The 20,879-nt window shown below is 40.4% G+C and overlaps 3 protein-coding genes across 4 annotated transcripts; 2 read left to right on the forward strand and 1 right to left on the reverse strand.

The window, feature by feature from the left end:
- Positions 1-669: 669 nt before the first annotated feature.
- LOC4349849 (transcription factor VIP1) lies at positions 670-4,216 on the forward strand. Its single transcript, XM_015762292.3, has 4 exons — positions 670-1,258; positions 1,510-1,642; positions 3,394-3,478; positions 3,688-4,216. Exons 1-4 carry the CDS (start codon positions 762-764, stop codon positions 3,951-3,953), a joined length of 981 nt encoding a protein of 326 aa, XP_015617778.1. The 5' UTR covers positions 670-761; the 3' UTR covers positions 3,954-4,216.
- A 3,717-nt stretch (positions 4,217-7,933) lies between these two features.
- Positions 7,934-14,019, forward strand: LOC9268651 (protein NODULATION SIGNALING PATHWAY 2). Of its 2 annotated transcripts, none has more exons than XR_010737335.1 (2): positions 7,934-8,108; positions 13,411-14,019. XR_010737335.1 is itself a non-coding variant. In XM_015761618.3 (2 exons), exon 2 carries the CDS (start codon positions 11,416-11,418, stop codon positions 12,799-12,801), a length of 1,386 nt encoding a protein of 461 aa, XP_015617104.1. In that variant the 5' UTR covers positions 7,934-8,108; positions 8,885-11,415; the 3' UTR covers positions 12,802-12,991. The 2 variants fall into 2 exon arrangements, 1 of the variants encoding a protein (XP_015617104.1); XM_015761618.3 differs by lacking the exon at positions 13,411-14,019 and adding an exon at positions 8,885-12,991.
- Positions 14,020-14,490: 471 nt separating this feature from the next.
- On the reverse strand, positions 14,491-20,210 carry LOC4349851 (uncharacterized). The gene is made up of 6 exons (XM_015761613.3): positions 20,097-20,210; positions 19,808-20,004; positions 18,110-18,220; positions 15,797-18,030; positions 15,023-15,095; positions 14,491-14,894 (listed from the first exon to the last, which is right to left on the reverse strand). The coding sequence occupies exons 1-6, from the start codon at positions 20,185-20,187 to the stop codon at positions 14,745-14,747; spliced, it is 2,856 nt and encodes a 951-aa protein (XP_015617099.1). The 5' UTR covers positions 20,188-20,210; the 3' UTR covers positions 14,491-14,744.
- Positions 20,211-20,879: the final 669 nt, after the last annotated feature.

A 20,879-nucleotide genomic window follows, 5' to 3' on the forward strand; every position in this document is an offset into this window, starting at 1 on the left:
ATGAGGTTTGTCATCAGACAAGTATCTTGTGGCTTGTGCAAGCCTCAGCTCCGGTGTCCACCCAGCGGCTTACCCGTGGGGCCCACCCGCTCCCGCAGGCCGCAGCAACTGGCAAGCCAGCAAGATGAGCAACACGCGGCTCGGACCTCACGACCACCACGTGTCTCACAGCTACCCGGGCCCCGCCGATCCCCGGCCCCACCTGTCATCCACACGAGGCGGCCACCGCCAAACAGTTGCGCCCGGTCCCGCGGCCACAGGTCAGCGACAGCGACAGCCTGCTCGCTTTCTCGCAACCACGCGGCATTTTCTCCGAATTTACCGTTTCACCCCTCGCCCTCCACCTCCCCCTACACCCCAACTCATGCACCGGCGCAACATCCCATCGTCCGTAACGCCTCGTGATTCGTGCACCCGAACTACAGCTACAGGTGTATATGGACCAAGTTTACCCATGCGGGGACGGATGCAACAACCATTTCCACGGCGCGGATATTCCGTTCTTCCGTGGACCCTCCTCATAGACCGGAACTCACTTATACGGTCCATTCCGCCTCGAGATTCGTGTAAGTCGGTTTGGGGTCTATGCACCGGGTCCACGCAGGAGTGGGGGCCTCCGCTTCCTCTAGTCGAGACCCATTACCTACCCGATCTTCCTCTTCTCCGAGCAGCGACCTCCCAAACCCCAGCCACTTCGCCGCCGCAGCCGCCGCAGCAGCAGCCGCCTCTCGCCGGCGTTGACCGCCGCCGCCGCAGCCATCATGGACCCGCGATTCCCGCCGCCGGCGCCGTCCGGGGGAGCGCCGCCGAGGGGGCACCACCGGCGGGCGCACTCGGAGACGTTCATCCGGCTGCCCGATGCCGACCTGCTGCTCGACCCGGACGGCGAGTTCGGATTCTCCGACCTCGACTTCCCTTCCCTCTCCGACGACTCCCCCGCGGCGTCCGACCCGACCCCGCCTCCTCCCCCGCCGGCGCTGCCGCAGGCGGCGCCGCGGCCGCCTGGGGGTGCACACCTGAGGAGCCTCTCCCTCGACGCCGCGTTCTTCGATGGCCTCGCGTTCCAGGGAGGAGGAGGGGGTGGTGGTGCTGGGAGTGGGAGTAGCGGCGGTGGGGCTGGGCATAAGAGGAGCGGGTCGATGGATGGGGAGAGCTCGCTGTTCGAGGGCGAGTCCGCGCCGCCCGACTACGCCAAGAAGGCCATGCCCGCCGATAGGCTCGCCGAGCTCGCGCTCCTCGACCCCAAGCGCGCGAAGAGGTCAGAATTTTTTTTTTCACACTACGGTTTCAGTAGAAATGGAGCTGGATTTTTTAAAAAAAAAATTAGAAAAGAAGTTTTTCAACAACTTTTCTTTAGCTATTTCCCTATACTATTTCAATTTGATAATTAAACATGAAATCATTTAGTTGAAGTTGCTGGCCTATTGTGCTTCTTCTTCTTCTTTTTTTCCTGAAATCGGGCTCCTTGTTGCGTTCTCAATTTGATGGTGGGTACTCTCTTTTGTGTAGGATTCTGGCGAACAGGCAATCGGCGGCGAGGTCGAAGGAGAGGAAGATCAAGTACACCGGTGAGCTGGAGAGGAAGGTGCAGACGCTGCAGACAGAGGCAACCACGCTTTCAACACAGCTCACGCTGCTCCAGGTATGCATTATAGCTCAAGCTTGTGGTGCCTCTGCAACTACTACCATAAAAGTGAGGCTAGTGCTCTATCTGATCAGTTGATTTTTTGTTTGGCTATGCTTTTCTTATTCTCTTGTATCAGACCTGATATTAGCAGCTGGAATAACCGGATTTCCCTTTAGATACATTGATGCAGTATTGTTTCAGCTTACACATCATTTGACTAACATCAATTTCTACTTGACACTGTCCAGTGCAACCAATTTACTGTCCACTAGCAGTTTTTGGGATGGACGATCACAAAAAAATTACTGTATTCTTTGATTGCTTCAACATTGATTGTTTTTACTTGATTGTTACAGCTGTTGTACATTGGCTTCTGAGTTTTTCTTTCTTTAATTTTCCTTTTTAACAACGAGCTCCTGCACAGAACCACCTCTAGTTCCTTCGAGTTCAAAGTTGCTAGCTCTTCTGGAGTTCTGGTACGATTGTTCAGGCGTACTGGGATGCTATGATCATAAAAAGTGTTAGTCTCTGTTTGGTTGTATTTATTCTCAACTGTGAGTACCGCTATAGTTCTGTACTTGCAAATTGCACTTTCCAGGACAAGCAGGTTTAGGAATTTTCTTGCTATTTTGAATTTATAATTTTCACTGGTACTTGACTATTTACATGAAAAATGTTAGGCTGCTTAGATGTTCGCTTTGACAAGACCAAATTATTACTTTTTCATAGTGTACTAAAAATACCATGAACAGATATAGTTCTCTCCCTGCATATTCTGTATACTAAATTGGATATGTAATGGGATCAGAAGGATTTTTTTTCTTGCAAACTGCCACTGCATACATTTGTATTTCAGAGAATGTCAGTGAGAATTGAATTTATTGATATGCTAGCTTTTGTAACGGCTTATCCCAAAAATTCCATAATATCTTATCTAGGTCATCTAGCCCTTGAACAGTTAAGCACATCCTATCAGTTCACACTTTTTGAACCAGAGATTTTTGATTTTGGAGAGAGCCTATGGTAGTCCTGCTTACAGGGAGAATAAGCTGATCTACCGGCTTTATATGATTTGTAAATATGGAATAGCTGTCTTGTGAATTTATCATTCGAGAGCTAACAAATTATAATGAGTAACCATAAGTTTTGTAGTCTTTTACTCCGCAAATATTACAAGTTTGTTTCAGGAAAACATAGTTGAGCCTGAACACATTATGCATTTTTTCTTAATTTTCTTTTGTCTGCAAGTGTTCTTGTAGCCGATGTGACAACTGAAGGATTTATTGCACCCAAAAGTAGGGTCATAATGCTGATGCCTATATACTTTATAGGTTGGTCATGTCAGAAACAGGGTTATTGATGCTATATTTGAAAGCTGGTTTGATTAAAGATGATGAAATTAGGTGGGGGGTTGAAACTTTGGTTTGGTGGTCAGGGATAACAGCTGATGTTTATCTTGCTCCACAAAGCTTCACTAAGTTTTTTATATAGGGAATCAAGAAGTCAGGACTAGTGATTTTTTTTTGGGGGGAAATTAGTGTTTTTACTCCTTGTTAATGTTATTTCTAACTAAAATCACTTTAAATTTTACTCTGCTGCTAACAATAAAGATCATGTTTCTGATTGTGCATCAGTCTCATCCGCTAATGTTAATGTTTTCAGCGTTTGAATGTTCTATCTTATGGTTTTTTGATTTTCTAATTATCTTTTGCTCACACATTCCTAATTTTATACCCTTTTTCATCTTGGAATTTACTTATGGTCAGAGGGACACGTCTGGCCTAACTGCTGAGAACAGAGAGCTCAAACTCCGGTTGCAGTCCATGGAAGAACAAGCTAAACTTCGAGATGGTATGTCCTATTCTTTCAGAAGCTCTTCCGTCTTTGTTATTAAGGCCCACAAATAATGTTATCAAGCTCTTCTTTCTTTGTCATTAAGGCCCAGATATAATATTATCTTGTTTAGGGCCATTACAAGGCAATTGAAATCAAAGAATCCAAATATATTTATCCAGATAAGCAAAGCAACCTGTTGAGAAAGCCTTCTCTGTTTAATGCAGCTCTGAATGACGCCCTACGAGAAGAAGTTCAGCGGCTTAAGATAGCGGCAGGCCAAGTTCCAAACATGAACGGAAACTCCTTCAATGGAGGACTCCAGCAGCAGCAGCAGCAGCAGATGCCGACCTATTTCTCGCAGCAGCAGCAGATGCACTACTTAAGTGGCCACCAGGGACGTCATCACCACCCAAATAATCCCCATAACTCTTTGAACGGAGGCCAATCGATGAGCGGCCAGACCCTAAATGACTCCATGGATTTCATGTGAGCAGGACTCAAGCACACCTCAAGTTGCACGCTAACTGCAACTCATGTACTGTAAAGATAGCTGATGTATACCATATGCATATATGAATCATTCGTAGGGTAGCTAGCTGATCTTTGTACCATTACTGAAAATGCAATTCATCCTCCTGTTCAATCATCTGTTAATGCCTTAGTCTGAAGGTTGAAAGAACTGTGTTTAACATGTTTGCGACGGTTGTTTTGTAAAGATGTTGTTATAGTGAATGGAATGGGTTCTGATTGAAACTCTTGTTGTTTTGTCCCCAGCTGCCATTGATGTCCACATATTTTTAAAAAAACAGTGTCTCAGTCATGTCATGTGGTCTCTCATATCAGAGAACCTTGTTGGATCTGGAAAATTCTAAATGTGGTCCAATGCTGCCGACGAAAATGAGAAGAAAAGATCAGGAGGTTCTCTTGTTAAGGCTGGAACCATAGAAAAAAAGAAGTTGGACGTGCTCCAAACGGCCATTGGAAGAGTTTGGCCTGGTCCTGGGGACATATGATCTGCAAAGGTTGGGCATAGAATGTTCTTGTTGGCCTATCTCACTCATTTGGCGACAGTATGTTTTCTCTGTATTTTCTCCAGTGTTTTGGTTTACAGGGCCATTCGGTTTCAGTTTACAGGGGCTTTGTAGTTGGAATCTACATGATGTTATCCTGCCAAGCATGCCTAATTCCAGTTTAGATGAAGCGGTTTAAGCTAGTAGAAGATTATCTATTATCTTTATCTTTACCTATTATAAAAATTTAAGATGTTTTTGCCAAAAAAATTTCGTACGTTGTCTCATGAAGCAGGCGCTAATTTTTTTTCCGATTCCTGATTCCACTCCGTATAATACGAATCCAGATCAGATCGCTGCCAACTTTTTTGTGCACAAGTTTTTTTTTTCCAATTCCGCATCAAAAATATTTAATCCGTAGCGCCCACGAATCCATATCCCTCACGATTTCTTTCCGATTCTGCCTCGAGTGCACGAGTCAAAAAATATTTCATCCCCGATTCCCATCCACGGTATAGGGCTCGATTCCATATTACATCCGTGGAGCCTAAATTTCCCATCCGATTCCTCGATTCTGGGTCGATACAATACAATTTTGCTCTAATTCTTGTAAAACAGAAAGAGGAGGCGACAAAAATCAAAACCCCTCAATCAATTTTGGATTATCTTCATGAGTGTGGACGGATCTCACGGATGAGTGTGGTCGGATCTCTTTACGCTTCCCTCGTTCAATTAATTGCAAAATCAATTTCCTACTCCCACCTCATTGTCTTCCCTTAATTTCGTTGGGTTTAATCTCCATTGATTATGGCCGCGGACAAGCATCCCAGCCTTAATATCGAGTTTCAACATAAAGAAGAAAGAAGAGATCGAGTAGATCAACAATCCTCAAACAATTTTGAGAGATCGAGATATAATGAGAACGATCAGCTCTGGCCGACCTACAATAATCCCAGACCTCGATCTTGAGTTTTGCAAATTCTCTTTTATATCAAGAAAAACGAGCTCTGGCTAACCTACAAGAATCCCAAACCTTAATATTGAGTTTTGCGAATTCTTTCTTATTTTGAGAAAAACAGAAAGAGAAAATCGAGTAGATCTAACAGCCCTCAACTAATGAGGAGGATGAGCTGCCCTTAATCTTGAGTTTTGCAAATTCTCTTTTATTTTGAGAAAAACGAAAAGAGGAAATCGAGTAGATCAATAGCCCTCAACTAATGAGGAGGATGAGCTGCATCATGCAATATTTCTTCCGGAGGTTTAGCTCAGCCCGAGAGCTGGGCCTATTTGCAGGCTGGGGCGAAGAGAGACAGCCCGAACGAAGGGAGGTAGGGGGCAAAGAGAGACAGCCCGAGCAAAGAGAGGTATCGAACTGGACTAGGGTTGAAAGGAAAGAAGGAATGGTGTTGCGGCTCAAAACAAACGAACAATTTTTATCAACATATTCAATTGCATTGTATAGTGATCCCGATGTTTTAATTTATTGCTCGGCTTCTAATGATTGTTGTATCTATTATATATTATTAAAGGAATAGAAAAAGGAGCCTCCACGTTCGCTCTCATGGCTTAAAAATTCTCACATTAATCGGAGAAAAAAGAAAAGGCAGAGTCCATATAGAAATACAATTTAGAAATAGCTGAAATTCGGAATTAAAAAATAAGGAATATTAAAAGAGGAGACTAGAGTCCATATACAAATACAATTAGGAAATAGCTGAAATTCGAAATTAAAAAATAAGGAATATTAGAAGAGGAGACTAGAGTCCATATAGAAATACAATTAGGAAATAGCTGAAATTCGGAATTAAAAAATAAGGAATATTAGAAGTAGAGTATAGAGTCCATATAGAATATAGAAATACAATTAGTAAATAACTGAAATTCGGAATTAAAAATAAGGAATATTAGAAGTAGAGTACAGAGTCCATATAGAAATACAATTAGGAAATAACTGAAGTTCGGAATTAAAAATAAGGAATATTAGAAGTAGAGTATAGAGTCCATATAGAAATACAATTAAGAAAAAAAAAGAAATTCGGAATTAAAAAATAAGGAATATTAGAAATAGAGTATAGAGTCCATCTAGGAATTTAAAACTAACTAAATTTTGGAATAAACACAATAAAATTAAAAGTAGAGTTTAGAGTCCGTATAAAAATATAATTTATAAATAACTAAAATTCGAAATTAAGAAAAACATGAGAAGAAGAGTTTAAGGTCAATATAGGAATACAATTTAGAAGTAACTGAAATTCGAAATTAAAAATTAAAGAATATTGAAAGATGAGTTTAGAGTCCACATAGAAATACAATTAGAAATAATAAAAATTCAGAAATAAAAATAAATAATATTGGAAGAAGAGCATAGAGTCTATATAGAAATACAATTTACATAAAATTCGGAATTAAAAAAATAAATATTAAAAGATGAGTCTAGAGTCCATATAGGAATATATATAATTTACAAATAACTAAAATTTGATATTAAAAATAATTAATAACTGACACTTATATAAAATATAATATGAAAATTCAGAAATAAAAATAAATAATATTGGAAGAAGAGTATAGAGTATATATAGAAATATAATTTACAGAAAATTCGGAATTAAAAAAAAAGAAATATTAAAAGACGAGTCTAAAGTCCATATAGTCCATATAGGAATATATATAATTTACAAATAACTAAAATTTGATATTAAAAATAATTAATAACTAACATGTATATAAAATATAATATGAATATTACACATTAGTAGTTTTGTAAAGTTATTATAAAATTTAAAATTATGTTGTCATTTTAATATATTTGAATATTATAATAAGAAAACATATATGCTATTATATGAGAGAAAATATAATAATACTAGCAGCGCAATCTGCGCGGGTCACCATGCTAGTTATTATTATTTTTAAAATCTTATTTTCCAAAGCGTGGAGCAAATATTTCGTTTTAAAAATATCAGGGATCGTTAGATGTTTGATGATTAGCAACATATCCTATGCATACAAACTTTCTCGTATACACACCGTGCGCACCGACTAATAGATTTTATCAAAATATCTAGAAAAAAATGTACACTTATGTTTAAAGTTTTAACCATAAATTCATTTATATTTTCATCGTAAAAAAAGATAAAAATTCTAACAATTTTGAGAGGATAAATATGTTAAAGTTTTGGTTTTTTTCCCAATGTAATGAATTTGAAGACGAGACTTTATAAATAGATGTAGATTAATAAAAATGTATAATTTTAATGATATTTTAAGTTGATGTGTGCAATACATATGTGAGAAAACATGCGATAGTGTCTAAATTGCATGATAGAACCATTTCTCTCCTGATCATGGTCTTCTTTAGTTAAAGTCACGTGATTTTATCATTTACATATGAGCCCGATAATCCTTGAGACGTGTGACTTTGTTTTTATATATGGGCCCGATAATCTCTGAGCCCCACGTGTCAGTGACAAAAAGCACCGTGCATTTCTCTCCCTCCATCTCCATCTCCCCCAAGCAGGCCGGAGCTGGGGCTCGGGTCGGGTCGCCACCATCTCCGCCTCCGGCGCGCACCCAGCCGGAGCAGCGCACGGGCCGAGGAATGCCGCCGCCGCCGCGCGCCTCCGTCGATTCAGGTAAAGCCAACCAACCTAATTAACCCTAAACTTCTCCCTGCGGCCCGCACATGAGAGGTGGAAAGCAAGTCAGTTGCTCGCCCACGTTGGTACAATTGTTTGTTTTATCGGTGTACACGCATTTCTGTCCGGGATAGTTGGCTAGGACTTAGGTGTGATTGGTTGGGTAAGCAGTCTCTTCGGATGTGGGATTTTTTGTTTAGTTTATTTCCCAATCAATCCCAAGGGATTGAGCATAATCTCGCCACAGAAGTTTTTAAGGGGGAAAATTGCATCCAAGAACCTAACCTATCTCTTGTTGGGTCCTCTCAATTTTCCTTGTTTCGATGCGATTAATTCAGGAAAACCATGCCAATGAGCATATCTCAAATCATGGGGTTTTTAAGTGGATCATGTTTCACATACATAGTTTATTTTATTTTGTTTGATTGATCCAGGGAAGAATGGAAGAGGTATAATAGGAACATAAGCAAACATGTAATTTCAAGCAAAGAGGTTAGAGCAACTCCAGTGTAAGGCTTAAATCGATTTCAGTGCATAAAAATGAACCATACTACACTGTGAAAGTCGGTGCATGCATGTCAGAGGAAAAATCGAAGTCTAAACTGTGGTCGAACCAACCGAGTAAGGAATTGTTTGTTGCCTGTAGCAGTTGGCACATACAGGCAAGGCAAAACGTAGTGATTGGGGGATTTTTTTTCAATATGGGTCCCGCAATTCAATTTCAACACTACACTTATCAAACCAAACGTTTATTCGTCTTCGGTGGACTGCAGTATCGATCCAAGTATCCAACACCACAGCTGCTTTTATGTTTACTGGATGCAAATGGCAAAAAAAATCTTCAGCACTACCAGGTAAGCTTTCTCTAGAATGGGGCCTACATGATGGCATGATTCAGCTTCCCTAACTCCCCCACAGCATTAGCTGAAATGGGCAAATATTTTATCTGGAAATTTGGACTTTGGAGTATGACTTGGACCTTAGGTCACCAGTCCTTTTGTTTTCAGTAGTTAGGTACCTAGGCTTTGCAAGTGATTGAGATGTTCTTCGGTACCTTTTGAAAGTTCAATGTACTCTTGCATTTGTTAGACTATTATTTTCTGCCGCCTTTCTAGTCCCGTCTTTCAGTTATATCCAGTCTACTGAATTCTGAAACAAGAATTTTTTTTTTTTTGGAGATCTTAATAGACAAATCAGTTGACCATGCCTTGCCATCCTTGGATTGTGATGTGTTTCGGTTTAATTGATCAGAAGTTTTTGATGCTCTAAGTAGTAGGATGTGAAACTGCTAACAAGTGTTCAGCAGAGTTGACAGTGAATTTCTCTTTAATCTAGACAAGCCTCAAATCACCATTTACCTAGAAGATAGATTGGCTTGTCGAGTGGATAGGGCATAATGCTGAAACTTTCTCCTTTTCTTTGCCCTGGTGCTATAATCTTCACTCTTGCTTGAACTTCAAACTATTATCTTATTATTTCCTTCACTTGATAGACATTGCCTTTAGCACCCCTTTTTATTATTTTTTTATTTTTTTCTTTTGATCCTTTTTGTACATAATTGAGATGCTCTTGTGTAAGGCCTTACCCTCAATCTTAATACAAAGATACGTACTTTGCATATTCCGAAAAAATAATATTTCATTTACTTTTACTACTGTTACACTGTCATTCACAGGGTCATCCTGTAATCTCATGCTCCCTAGAATAATGTGTAGACAAACCAAGGCTTATGTAATTGTAACTAGTAACTTGACAATCTAGTTATTGAAGTAGCAGAACAACTTACAAATAAACGGCTTCTCGCCTAGAAATACTGAACACTTTCTGAAAGAGGATAACCTTTTGTTGTAGAACTACACTTATTTTCTCTAGTTAAGGCATAATATAATACATATGAAAATTGCATTATTCTAGCCGATCTGTCTAATTTCTGACACCTGTATCTTCTACCTAGTATTATAAACTTTCCATGTGCTCCTTCGTAGTTCATTTTGTGATTCACGTTTTGTAGCATGCCATGTATCTTCTAATACTTTAGAAACTCTATATTGATAGACCAGGATATAATACTTTTAAGTGACTTAAAAGACTAGTTGGGGATTACGAGACAGTGAGACACACCAAGCTATTTTTTCTACAGAACAGAAAACAACAGTTGTTCATTTGTTCTATTGCGTTTGTCTTGTACTGTCACTGCGAGATTCTCTCCTTAACTACCAGATGCCTTCAATTAGAGCAATTCTTAGTAATTTTTTTTCTCACTGGAACATAGTTCCAAGCAGTACCTCATTGTGCCCCATCTCTACTGCTGCTCCAGCCATTTGTATATGAAGTACCGGACATTGCCATCTTCTGGAACCAACTCTAAAAAATGTTCAGATAGCAGCAATAGGTAGCTTAAAACCAAGAAATATGCTTGACCCACACATGTTTTCTGTGTTTGCTTTGCAACAACTTCACTACTTGAAACAATCTGTATTGTCCTCTTTCAACTCCACTCTATCATCTAATAAATTATTAATGTTTTGGCAGAACTAGCACAACTCCATTAGTCCATTGACTACATTAGGAATCTGACAGTAATATAGTACCACCTTATAACAGCGCTTTATGACTGAATTGAGCTTGGAAGCAAGTCTATGTCATGTTTTTTTTAGCATTAATAAAATTAACCACATTAGCAAATGAAAACTAACTGCGCTTTTGCTGGTCATAATAAAGTTGAAATCTTAACATTGTTCTGATCAGACTGAAACGGACTCTTCATACACAACCAAGATATGTAGGAATTGAGTTATTGTCCACCAAATTAAAGATCAAACATATGTTTTTCCTCCAAGCATGTAGTTTATATTTGCATTTTTTTTCATTGTCATTGGCTTATTGATGTATGACTACAAGCTATAGGTACTTCAGGGCAAGTGGGCAACACCACATGGTATTCTTTTTATATGCATATAGTCCAATAACTGAATAGATGCTGACACGCAGAAAGAAGCACTCTTGGAATATACCTTCAGTGCATTCTCTGGTCGTTCTGCTTCATCTGCTAGGCCAACAAAAAATGACAATGCATGCCGTATACTTGTCGTTTTATATCTTCCTTCAGCTTGATCCATGTTATTATGGGATCTGAGACCAAGACATTTTAGCTTGCATTGGCCTTGAAGGCTCACCCATCACTCTGTCTTTTCTTCTCTACGTTTATCCATTCCCCTTGCCTCCTCATTGTGTATATATATGTCCAATTGTCCATGCTGAAGCACACAGACAAAGGCAACTTGTTATGGTAGACAACAACTGAATGGAGACTATGTCATATCCTTGTTCCCCTCTTCTCTCCTTCCCTGCACACGAAGAGAGTGGGTATTTCATATGGTCTTCTCAAGCAGCTCTCCATGTTGATCCTTGTTCTGATCAACAAGAGGACCTTGATTTACTTGACACCATGGTGCTAGATTCTAATGAGTTGCATCAACATGATGCTCCTGATGTTGATGTGTCTATTAATTGTGATGATAGAATTTTTGGCCAAGAGAGTGTCAACTTGGCAGCAATCCAAGAGGAGCTCTTGGAGGAGGACAGTTTAAGCGACCTCCTCCTTGCTGGTGCAGAGGCGGTCGAGGCAGGAGATTCAATCCTTGCATCAGTAGCATTCTCGAGGCTTGATGACTTCCTGTCTGGGATACCTGAAAATGGAGCAGCCAGTTCTTTCGATCGATTGGCATACCACTTTGACCAAGGTCTGCGTTCCCGGATGTCCAGTGCATCCACTGGGTGTTATCAGCCAGAGCCACTTCCATCTGGTAACATGTTGGTGCACCAGATCATACAAGAGCTATCACCATTTGTTAAGTTTGCACACTTCACTACCAATCAGGCCATCCTAGATGCCATCATTGGTGACATGGATGTCCATGTCGTCGACTTGAACATCGGCGAGGGCATCCAGTGGTCATCACTCATGTCGGACCTTGCTCGCTGTGGCGGTAAGTCCTTCAGACTAACAGCTATCACAACATATGCTGACTGTCACGCTAGCACTCATGACACAGTTGTACGGCTGTTATCGGAGTTTGCCGACTCTTTGGAACTTCCATTTCAATACAATTCCATCTGTGTTCACAATGAGGATGAACTGCATGCCTTCTTCGAGGACTGTAAAGGCTCAGTGATTGTCTCATGTGATACAACAAGTATGTATTACAAGTCACTAAGCACATTGCAGAGTTTACTGCTTGTCTGTGTCAAGAAGCTACAGCCTAAGCTAGTGGTCACCATAGAAGAGGACCTAGTTAGAATTGGAAGAGGGGTATCTCCATCTAGTGCCTCCTTTGTCGAGTTCTTCTTCGAGGCATTGCATCACTTCACCACGGTGTTCGAGTCAATGGCGAGTTGCTTCATTGGTAGTAGTTATGAACCATGCCTGAGACTTGTGGAGATGGAGTTGCTGGGGCCAAGGATACAGGATTTTGTGGTGAAGTATGGGTCAGTGAGAGTTGAGGCCAATGCTTCTGAGGTTTTGGAAGGGTTTATGGCTTGTGAGTTGAGTGCTTGCAACATAGCTCAGGCCAGGATGCTAGTTGGGCTGTTCAACAGGGTGTTTGGGGTTGTGTGTGAGAAGGGAAGGCTTGCTTTGTGCTGGAAATCTAGGCCCTTGATCTCGGTGTCTGTTTGGATTCCTGTGTGAAACCAGAGGAGATTCTGGTGCTTTTATGGGCATTTTCTCTTTGTGTTGTTGTATGACTTTGTAGTCAAGAAGATAAGTTTGTTAATGGTCTACTATATCTCCTTAGGGAAAAATGATTTGAGAGGTCTGTTATTCTAATACCATGTGGTGTTTGGGAAATTTATATGGAACTCTCTAGATCCTTTGTCTATTCTCCTCTGAGCATACATCCTTTTTATATGTGCCAACTGGGCTGAAACACATACAAACACTGTTAACTCCACACACAAGCCCAACAAACTTTATACTCTGCTCCCAAAAGCCCAACAAACTTTATACTCTGCTCCCAAATACTTGTCGATGTTGATTGGTATTATTTTTGGTTTGATCACCAATCACTTTTAAATTAGTACATTTTGATGAACAAAAGTTGTATATGGTTATATTTTACATGCAACATACTTTATTAATATGGTGTATTTAAGAAATATTTACAAATTTGTTACCTCAATGATCCCCTCTCACTTTGAAAACTCCAGTTTGTTAGTACTAATTTCTTGTTGACTTGTATGAACTATTTTGCTTACTGCCACGGATTTTTTACTAGTTTTCTTTCATTTGTTGTCCTAGTTTTTGTTTTGTTGCCCAAGAGCCAAATAAGGTCATCTGGTCAAGTTTGGCTGCTGGATGCGGGAGTCATGGAATTGTTGTACTTGCCTTCTATGCTGCTGACAAGCTGCTTGAGTTCAAGCCAAAAGGGATTGAAACTTATATCCATCCTGCTGTTGAACGTGCACATTTCCACAAAGAAGACAGAATGTGGCAAGAGTACGAAAACTGATGAAACATGAAGATGCTGGGATTCTTAGGGATTGCTGCTGTATTACGATCAAAGATTTCTTCAGAGCTAACGATAGAGCTCATCCTTCAGCAACTGAGTTGGTTCTATCAACTTTTGGAGAATTTGTTGGAGAAAGCTAAAGCCATTGGGTACTAACCGTAACAGAATGCGGAGTTATCTGATAGTGTGGAGATTCTGGTGCACTATTGTGAGCAGACTCTAGGAACTATAAACAGTTTTCCCGCACATGATATTGACTCTAGGAACTCAAAATAGTTTTGTAGTGGAAGCAGGGTTACAAGTGACAAGCTTCACATAATTCTTTTGATTGAACTGATCACTCTGTGAATTTTGTATGAAATTAAAATTTATAAACTCCTTATGATAAGTTATAACTATGGTCGAGTTTAAAAATGCTAGCTCCCTACTAGGAGCAGCTCAGACTGTACCATACAAAATATAGCTGATGTATGAATGATACAGTTGTTTAACAAAAAGCACAGTATCACAACCACTAATTTTACAAATTAGTCCGTGAAATTCTCTAATATATTATGTAATAGTCTGATATTTGCTTCGATCAAATAAATAACATATATTTGGTGCTGGCTCTTATCCTTGTGTAGGCCTAGATCGCCGTCTCGTTTTGGACCCTGTCCATCATTGAGCCTTTGTAAATTTGTGATTGTAGTTAAACATCAAACATCCCTCCCCCCACCCCTCTCTCTCTCTTAACTGTCTGAACATTGCTGTTCTCCCTATTGATCATTTGTCCTGAACATTTTGTCCATATGAACACAAAAATTTCCATCTTCACTTCTGCATTGCACCTATTCGCCTTCATTAACATTTAACAGAAGGGAGCCATCTGCAGAAAATAGATGTGTTGAACTCGGGACATCAAACTAAGTTCACTGAACTGTTCTACATACCAAGAAAGAACGATAAAATTGAAGTGTTCTACACATCAAGGAGAATTTACAACCTTACTTTTTTTTTCTCGAAAACGAGAATTTACAACCTTACAAGATGGTGATGACACACACAATGGGCTCTAAGAGTAAGTGGTTAGAATACACAGAACAAAAGCTGCACAGCCTGCACTAGTAGGTTGTTAAGACTGTCATGAGCCTGATTTCTTCTTCATGTTCCTCCATTTGACCCTCAGGTCGGATGGGAGGCGTGTCCTGTGGAACACGTCCCTACCGTGCTCCAGTATCTGGACCCATGGAATTGGGCCATTGTCCCTTGGGGTAAATTTTGCCATTGCTTCCTGAATAGAACACGAGAGAAGTGTAAGTATACAAGAGGTGCATCCATGCACATTACTAGCTAGGCAACAGAAGATGGTGCAAGATTCATCAGTGCCGGTAACAACTTTTTCAGATCAGGTGCACTCACCCTCAACGTTATCTCCTCCTTTTCTGTCCAACAGAGCTTTGTGCGCCTTCCAGCCGGTACAATAGGGTTAGAGCTGCAAGAAAAGACATGCTTAAATTCTTGGTACTACCATGTACGACACTCTTAGAGTTCCAGTGAAAAAAAAAATCACAACAAATGAAGCATCTGAATAGGTATCCATTCTAGCAAACACCGAAGTCCTATAAGGAAAATGAGTCGAAATTCCCGTTGATGGTTCCATTTTTGTTGTAAATACTTGCATTTTCACGCAACAGAGAATACCGTGCATTACCTATGTCAGGACCATATGTAAGTACAGCCTGATTTCACTATCGTAAATATAACTTCATGAGCTCACACTCCTATGAATTCTAGGTATTAATGATTCCTACAAATTTGCTTTCCATCATACAGTATTATTACATGATAAAGCTAATGGCCTTTTAAACCATATGGGCTGATGCATGATGTTGTCTATCAGTCTAAGACAATGAACTATGAATATTCATGGAAACTGTGTTGTAACTTGCGAGAGCACTAAAACTTAATGTTCTATCCCACCAACTCTCTCATAGTGCAGTTTTATTTGTCATATGTATAAATCAGACAGAGTGTTCAATGTCATTTGGTTCAAAATTAACCACAACTCAAACATTTTTGTGCCCATATAAATTATGTTTACTATGCTTTTGGCTATGTGCAGACTGCAGTAAATGGGAGTACAACAGGAGAAAGAAGTGCTTATGAAGCTTATTAGTTATTAATAACACTTACTAACGCTTGGGTGGACATGCATAGTTCCTTTTCCTTGATGGTGAAGCCATATGTTGATCACGGTTCCCAAGTACTTTCTTAGAATTACTTGGCATTGCTGTATCCTTATCCTGATATATTGCTTTGCGGTGTCTCAACTTGCGCCAAGGAGGCGATGATTTCTTGGTAGAGTCATTAGAAGATGTAGCTTCAATTTCATCAGAATCTTCTGACTGTTGAGAACTTGCAAGGCCATTTTCTTTGTCAGCGTCAACATTCTGATTTACAGCAGGACTGCATTTGGTCTGAGATGAATGTGTTGTTTTGTGCAATGAATTGTCATTACCAGATTCTCCACTAGCTTCTTCATTTTCCTCTGGCTGCTCGTGCTCTGCAACCTGAGCTTGTTTTCTGTTATTCTGGAGTACAGAATGCTTATTCATGGGTGCAACATCAGAATTCTGAACAACTGGTACCTTTTCAGTGACTACTTCCTGAGCGCAAGCATCACTAGTAGCATTTGTCTTCTGCTTCTTCCTCTTCCGGGTAGGGTCTTCATCCCTATGAGAAAGGTTATTTCCTTCAGATTGATGATTATCTTTCCTTTTAGATGCATCGTTACACCCATTCAAATGATCCTCGTTGTTGGCAGCTCTTTGCCCCACTGCAGCTTGCTGATGTTGCTCAGCTAATTGCTTTCTACCAAGGAAAGCTGATAGGTTTTTCCTTGCTTCAGAATACGTTTTCTTTGCCTTTTGATATGCTTCAGTTGCTTTAGTATAGAAGCATACAGGACAATACAACTGGCCAGAATCATCCAATGTCGCTAATGAACCAAAACATGTATCATGAGCCGCTAACAAGCAGCTGCTGCATTTCAACAACTGGCCATCTTTACCACACTTTATGCACAAATCTTGTTCTGACAAGCCCTCAACAGGACCGTTGGCATCTTGATCCTGAGTACAGAATGGTATTTTGTCAGCCATTGACAGAAGACCGGTGGCTGCGAAGCCACTGAGACTATCATCTGAAGAATGCACATGCGATGTTTCTACCACAGTATTCCCCATGGTTCTCTTGTTTGAAGGTTGCTTCACTCTTGTGTCATTAACAACCTGAGGAGAGGTTGGAATACTGCAGCAATCTTTCTCAACAGCAGTTGTGTTCCTTCCAATATTCTGCTCGGACAAATGGTTGGCCACCAAATTTTTGTTATGCAAGGCCATTCTGCAGCTATGAGGTTCCGGAGCAGTCTGCACATTCAGCCCATCACAGACCATATTCTTTGTCATGATGTTGCCATCATCCTGTATATCTTGATTAACTTTGTCGGAACAACCGACTTCCAACTGAGCCTCGACACTATTTTCTTGTTCAAACATTTTTGTATGTTCTGCAGTATTTTCTGGTGGATCTTTAATTTCAGATTTCTCTCCTTGAGTAGCCCCATTGCGATCTTCAGATAGGAAAGCAGCAGCTTTCTGAATACCAACACTGCCATAATCCACATCTTGATTTGCTTTATCAACAGTGTCATGTTTCGGGGAATTTGGATGAGATTTGTTGATACGTGGCTCTGAATTCATTACTGTATCCCTTGCAGTAATAAACTCAGGCAACTGGCTTATTTCAGATGTACTTGCTGGTAAAGCATCATTGCTTCTGTCAAAAGCTGGAGAAACAGTTGCCTGTATGGTCAGTCCTTCATGGATGGAATCCTTTGGTGACTGAATGCTGGCAACAAGTGGTTCATCTCCATTATTATAATGAAGTGTATTAGGATTTTTGACCCCTTGAGATTGCGATTGAACCATGGTTGTATCATCTATCATGTCCTGCTCAGAAATTGTTCCTGTATTACTTCCCAGCAAATCTGCAGAAGTAGCTAAAGAAGGCTCAGCTGCAACTTGTATGTGTCTATCTACATTAGTTGGACTGTCTTTTGGAGACCTGATGTTGACACCAACTGCATTAATTGAATCTTCTTGTGGCTGATCAAAACACCTATTTTCTGATGTACATGGTTGGTGAAAATCAGGAGTTGCCATTGCATCCTTCTGAAGATTTCCTGTGTTACTTTCGTTGACTAAATTTGCCAGATCATCTTGCTGAAGCTGAGCGCCATCTGTATTGAACCCAGTCTTCTCTGTATTTTCAAGATCATGGCTGACATTGTCATGTTGATCATTGCCATTCTGCTCCACTGGCGATGGTAGGACCACAGGTGTGATCTCTGGGTAAACTTCTCTGAGCTGAACACAAACAAGCAGCACAACAATATGTCAAAAGAAGTCCTTTTTTTCAGTTCTGAAATGTCGCATTTTAACATACCAGTTCAAAAGAAGTTTCAGGTAATGTAGGTCTCTTTATACATATAAACTTCTGGACATCTTGACTAAAGGGCAGAAGCATAACCTTCTCCAAGCTTCCTGAGCTACCAATCTGAAAATTTTACATTATGTAAACATTGAAATTAGCTGGACATCAGGAAGGACTTTATAATATGCACATTGCAGCACACTAGCTTCAAAACTGAATGAATAAACATATTTAACACAGCATCGCCTCTTCACTACACAAATTAACGCATTCATGGAGATCATCTCAAAAGGTGATGCACCATAGTGCCACACATAATCATGTGAGAAATAACATTTAACATGGCACGATGGCATTCCCTTGTCCCTGTACAAATATTAGCATTTATGGAGTCCATATGCAAGGTGATGCAACAATTATCTTTTGAGACATAATAATAAGCATATATAACTTGCAACAATAACTAGAGTGAAGGTAGAGGAAATATTATGTTCATATCACCAGAATGCATGAGCTCAGAAAATAACTGATCTTGCCTAGCAACGTTGCGCAATTAGAACATGTAGCAGTGAAACAACTCATTGGTTAGAGCCTGGAGATTAAGCATAAATTCTTCATAGGGATATAGTCTTATAGTATCTCAACCCTTAAAGACTTACAGTCTGATGGGAATTAACCTAGAGGTATTTTATTAGACTCTAGATATAGGCAAATATAGGTGGGAACACAGAAGATTGGAAGTTAAAAGAGGAATGTCAATGTTTCATATCACTGGAATGCATGAGCTCATTGTATAGCAGGGTCTAGGCTAGCAATATTGTACAATTAGAACACTGGATCAGTAATCAACACAATGGGTAGAGGGCACAAGGTGCCTTTTAAGCAGAATTTATCCATAGGGAACACAACAGATGGAAATGTTACAAGAAAAACATCATGTTTCATATCAACAGAATACGCAAACAAAAAAATTAATAACAAGATCTAGTATTGATCTGAAACATTGGATCAGGGATTAAGTGATTGGTTAGAGGGCCCAACAAATATTGAAGTGGAATACGTCAAATTGAAGGATCACGTATTTTTGTACAAAAAAAAAACGTACTAAAGCCCATTATAAACTGTACTTGCTGGAAAATGTGACATATAAATCATCGATGCACTATTGAGAAGTAAATTCAGAAAATATCTTTTCCATAATTCCAACTATGTCCATTGATATTTACTGCTTACACAACAAGAAGCATTGTATAGGTGTAATCAGAAAGGATATGTACTCTTGCCATTACGAAATTGAAGCAAGACAATCTACCAACCCAATCATGACGCATGTGTTTGTATGACTTATTCAAGTTCCGATTGTAGTATATCTCTTGATTCTTGAATCAAGAAGGAAATTAACACAAAATCCCAGGTATTTATTAATGTCAACCTTGTTTATCTGAAAAAAAAAAAGACATAACCAAAGCTGGAAATGACTAACCCCACACCAGCACAATCGCATCCGACACCATAAACAAGCTACCAATAACTATCTCCAGCAATGTACCGACCAACAGGGAATGGGGATCGCTTGTCTACTACATGAACCGATGAACAAATCGCAACCAACCTCCAGTAATCAAATCAACCAATACTTGATGAAACAAGGAAGGTCAGAAATCAGAGCCACAAGAGTGCGCATGGTCGCGTATCGTGCGCGCTGAATACCTCTCGGATGAGTTGAAGCAGCGAGTCCTCGCAGGAGCGGGAGGCGTCCACACTAAGCACCCCTCCGGCCGTCGGCGTGGCCTCGTAGTCGCCATCGGAGGCGAGGGAGACGACCTCCTGGAGGCACCGCAGCGCGACGCGCTCCCGCACGGCCTCGGGGGCGCCCGTGAGGGAATCCGGCGAGACGCCCACCAGCGCTGCGCAACAACCCTAGGTGGTGAGAGGAGGAAGAAATTGAGGAGGCGAGCGCGGAGGAGGAGGAGGGGGACCCCGGCGTGATGAACCCTACCCTTGGTGAGGGAGAAGTCGAGGGCGTCGTCGCCGGCGAGCGCGTCGGCGGCCCAGTAGGCGGCGTACCGGGAGGCGGAGCGGCGCGGCATTGCGGTGGTGGCGGAGTCCGGCCGGGATTCGGGAATTCAAAGCCGGCAAATATACTACCCCTAGAATTAAAATCAAATTCGAATTTAAAATCAACGCTCAAAATAGAAATTTTAAATTTAATTTTTGGATACGAGTTATTAATAAGTTAAAGAGCATATGAATATATGTTGGAGCTAGGCGGAGGGCGACAAGTATTGGATAGGTATAAGGCTGTGTTCTTTCTCATGGGTTCCCAACCCATCTCTTCGTGGAGGGTCGGGTAGAAGAAAAAGGTAGAGACGCATAGTAAAATGAGTTTGTTGTTACAATAGAAAACAGTGATTTGCATTTTTTTTTCATTATAGCTTACAATTTTTTTGACTGGAATCTCGTAGTTACAATTGTGTATAATTACAATTCACGAATCACTGTAGCGATCGATCTCGGTCGTTCACTGTGAAACGGACGGCTAAAAGCCTGAAAACACCTCAATCCGAGTAGAGGTGCCACACTGATGATATGGATAATATTATATTGGAGTATAATTACGAATGTCATTAGATAAACCAACTTTGAGTTGTATTGTCAAAAAAAAAAAACTTTAAGTTCGTAAGAGAAGAACTGAAATTCCGTCTAATTTTCTTTGTTTGATATACCTTGATATAATCATGAATAAGTGAAAGAAAACGAAGAAAAGAAAAAAGAAAGAGAA

The sequence above is a fragment of the Oryza sativa genome, chromosome 11 (genome assembly GCF_034140825.1).
Source record: "Oryza sativa Japonica Group chromosome 11, ASM3414082v1".
In the NCBI taxonomy this organism is placed as follows: domain Eukaryota; kingdom Viridiplantae; phylum Streptophyta; class Magnoliopsida; order Poales; family Poaceae; genus Oryza; species Oryza sativa.

What these genes read in the sequence shown, in the direction of transcription:
- LOC4349849 (XM_015762292.3), top strand. Translation starts at nt 762, where the DNA reads ATGGACCCGCGATTCCCGCCGCCGGCGCCGTCCGGGGGAGCGCCGCCG. An exon ending in CACAGCTCACGCTGCTCCAG is followed by an intron (nt 1,643 to 3,393) that starts GTATGCATTATA and finishes ACTTATGGTCAG; the next exon opens with AGGGACACGTCTGGCCTAAC. An exon ending in ACAAGCTAAACTTCGAGATG is followed by an intron (nt 3,479 to 3,687) that starts GTATGTCCTATT and finishes TGTTTAATGCAG; the next exon opens with CTCTGAATGACGCCCTACGA.
- LOC4349851 (XM_015761613.3), bottom strand. Translation starts at nt 20,187, where the DNA reads ATGCCGCGCCGCTCCGCCTCCCGGTACGCCGCCTACTGGGCCGCCGAC. An exon ending in CGACTTCTCCCTCACCAAGG is followed by an intron (nt 20,005 to 20,096) that starts GTAGGGTTCATC and finishes GTTGTTGCGCAG; the next exon opens with CGCTGGTGGGCGTCTCGCCG. An exon ending in TGCTTCAACTCATCCGAGAG is followed by an intron (nt 18,221 to 19,807) that starts GTATTCAGCGCG and finishes TAAAATTTTCAG; the next exon opens with ATTGGTAGCTCAGGAAGCTT.
- LOC9268651 (XM_015761618.3), top strand. Translation starts at nt 11,416, where the DNA reads ATGGAGACTATGTCATATCCTTGTTCCCCTCTTCTCTCCTTCCCTGCA.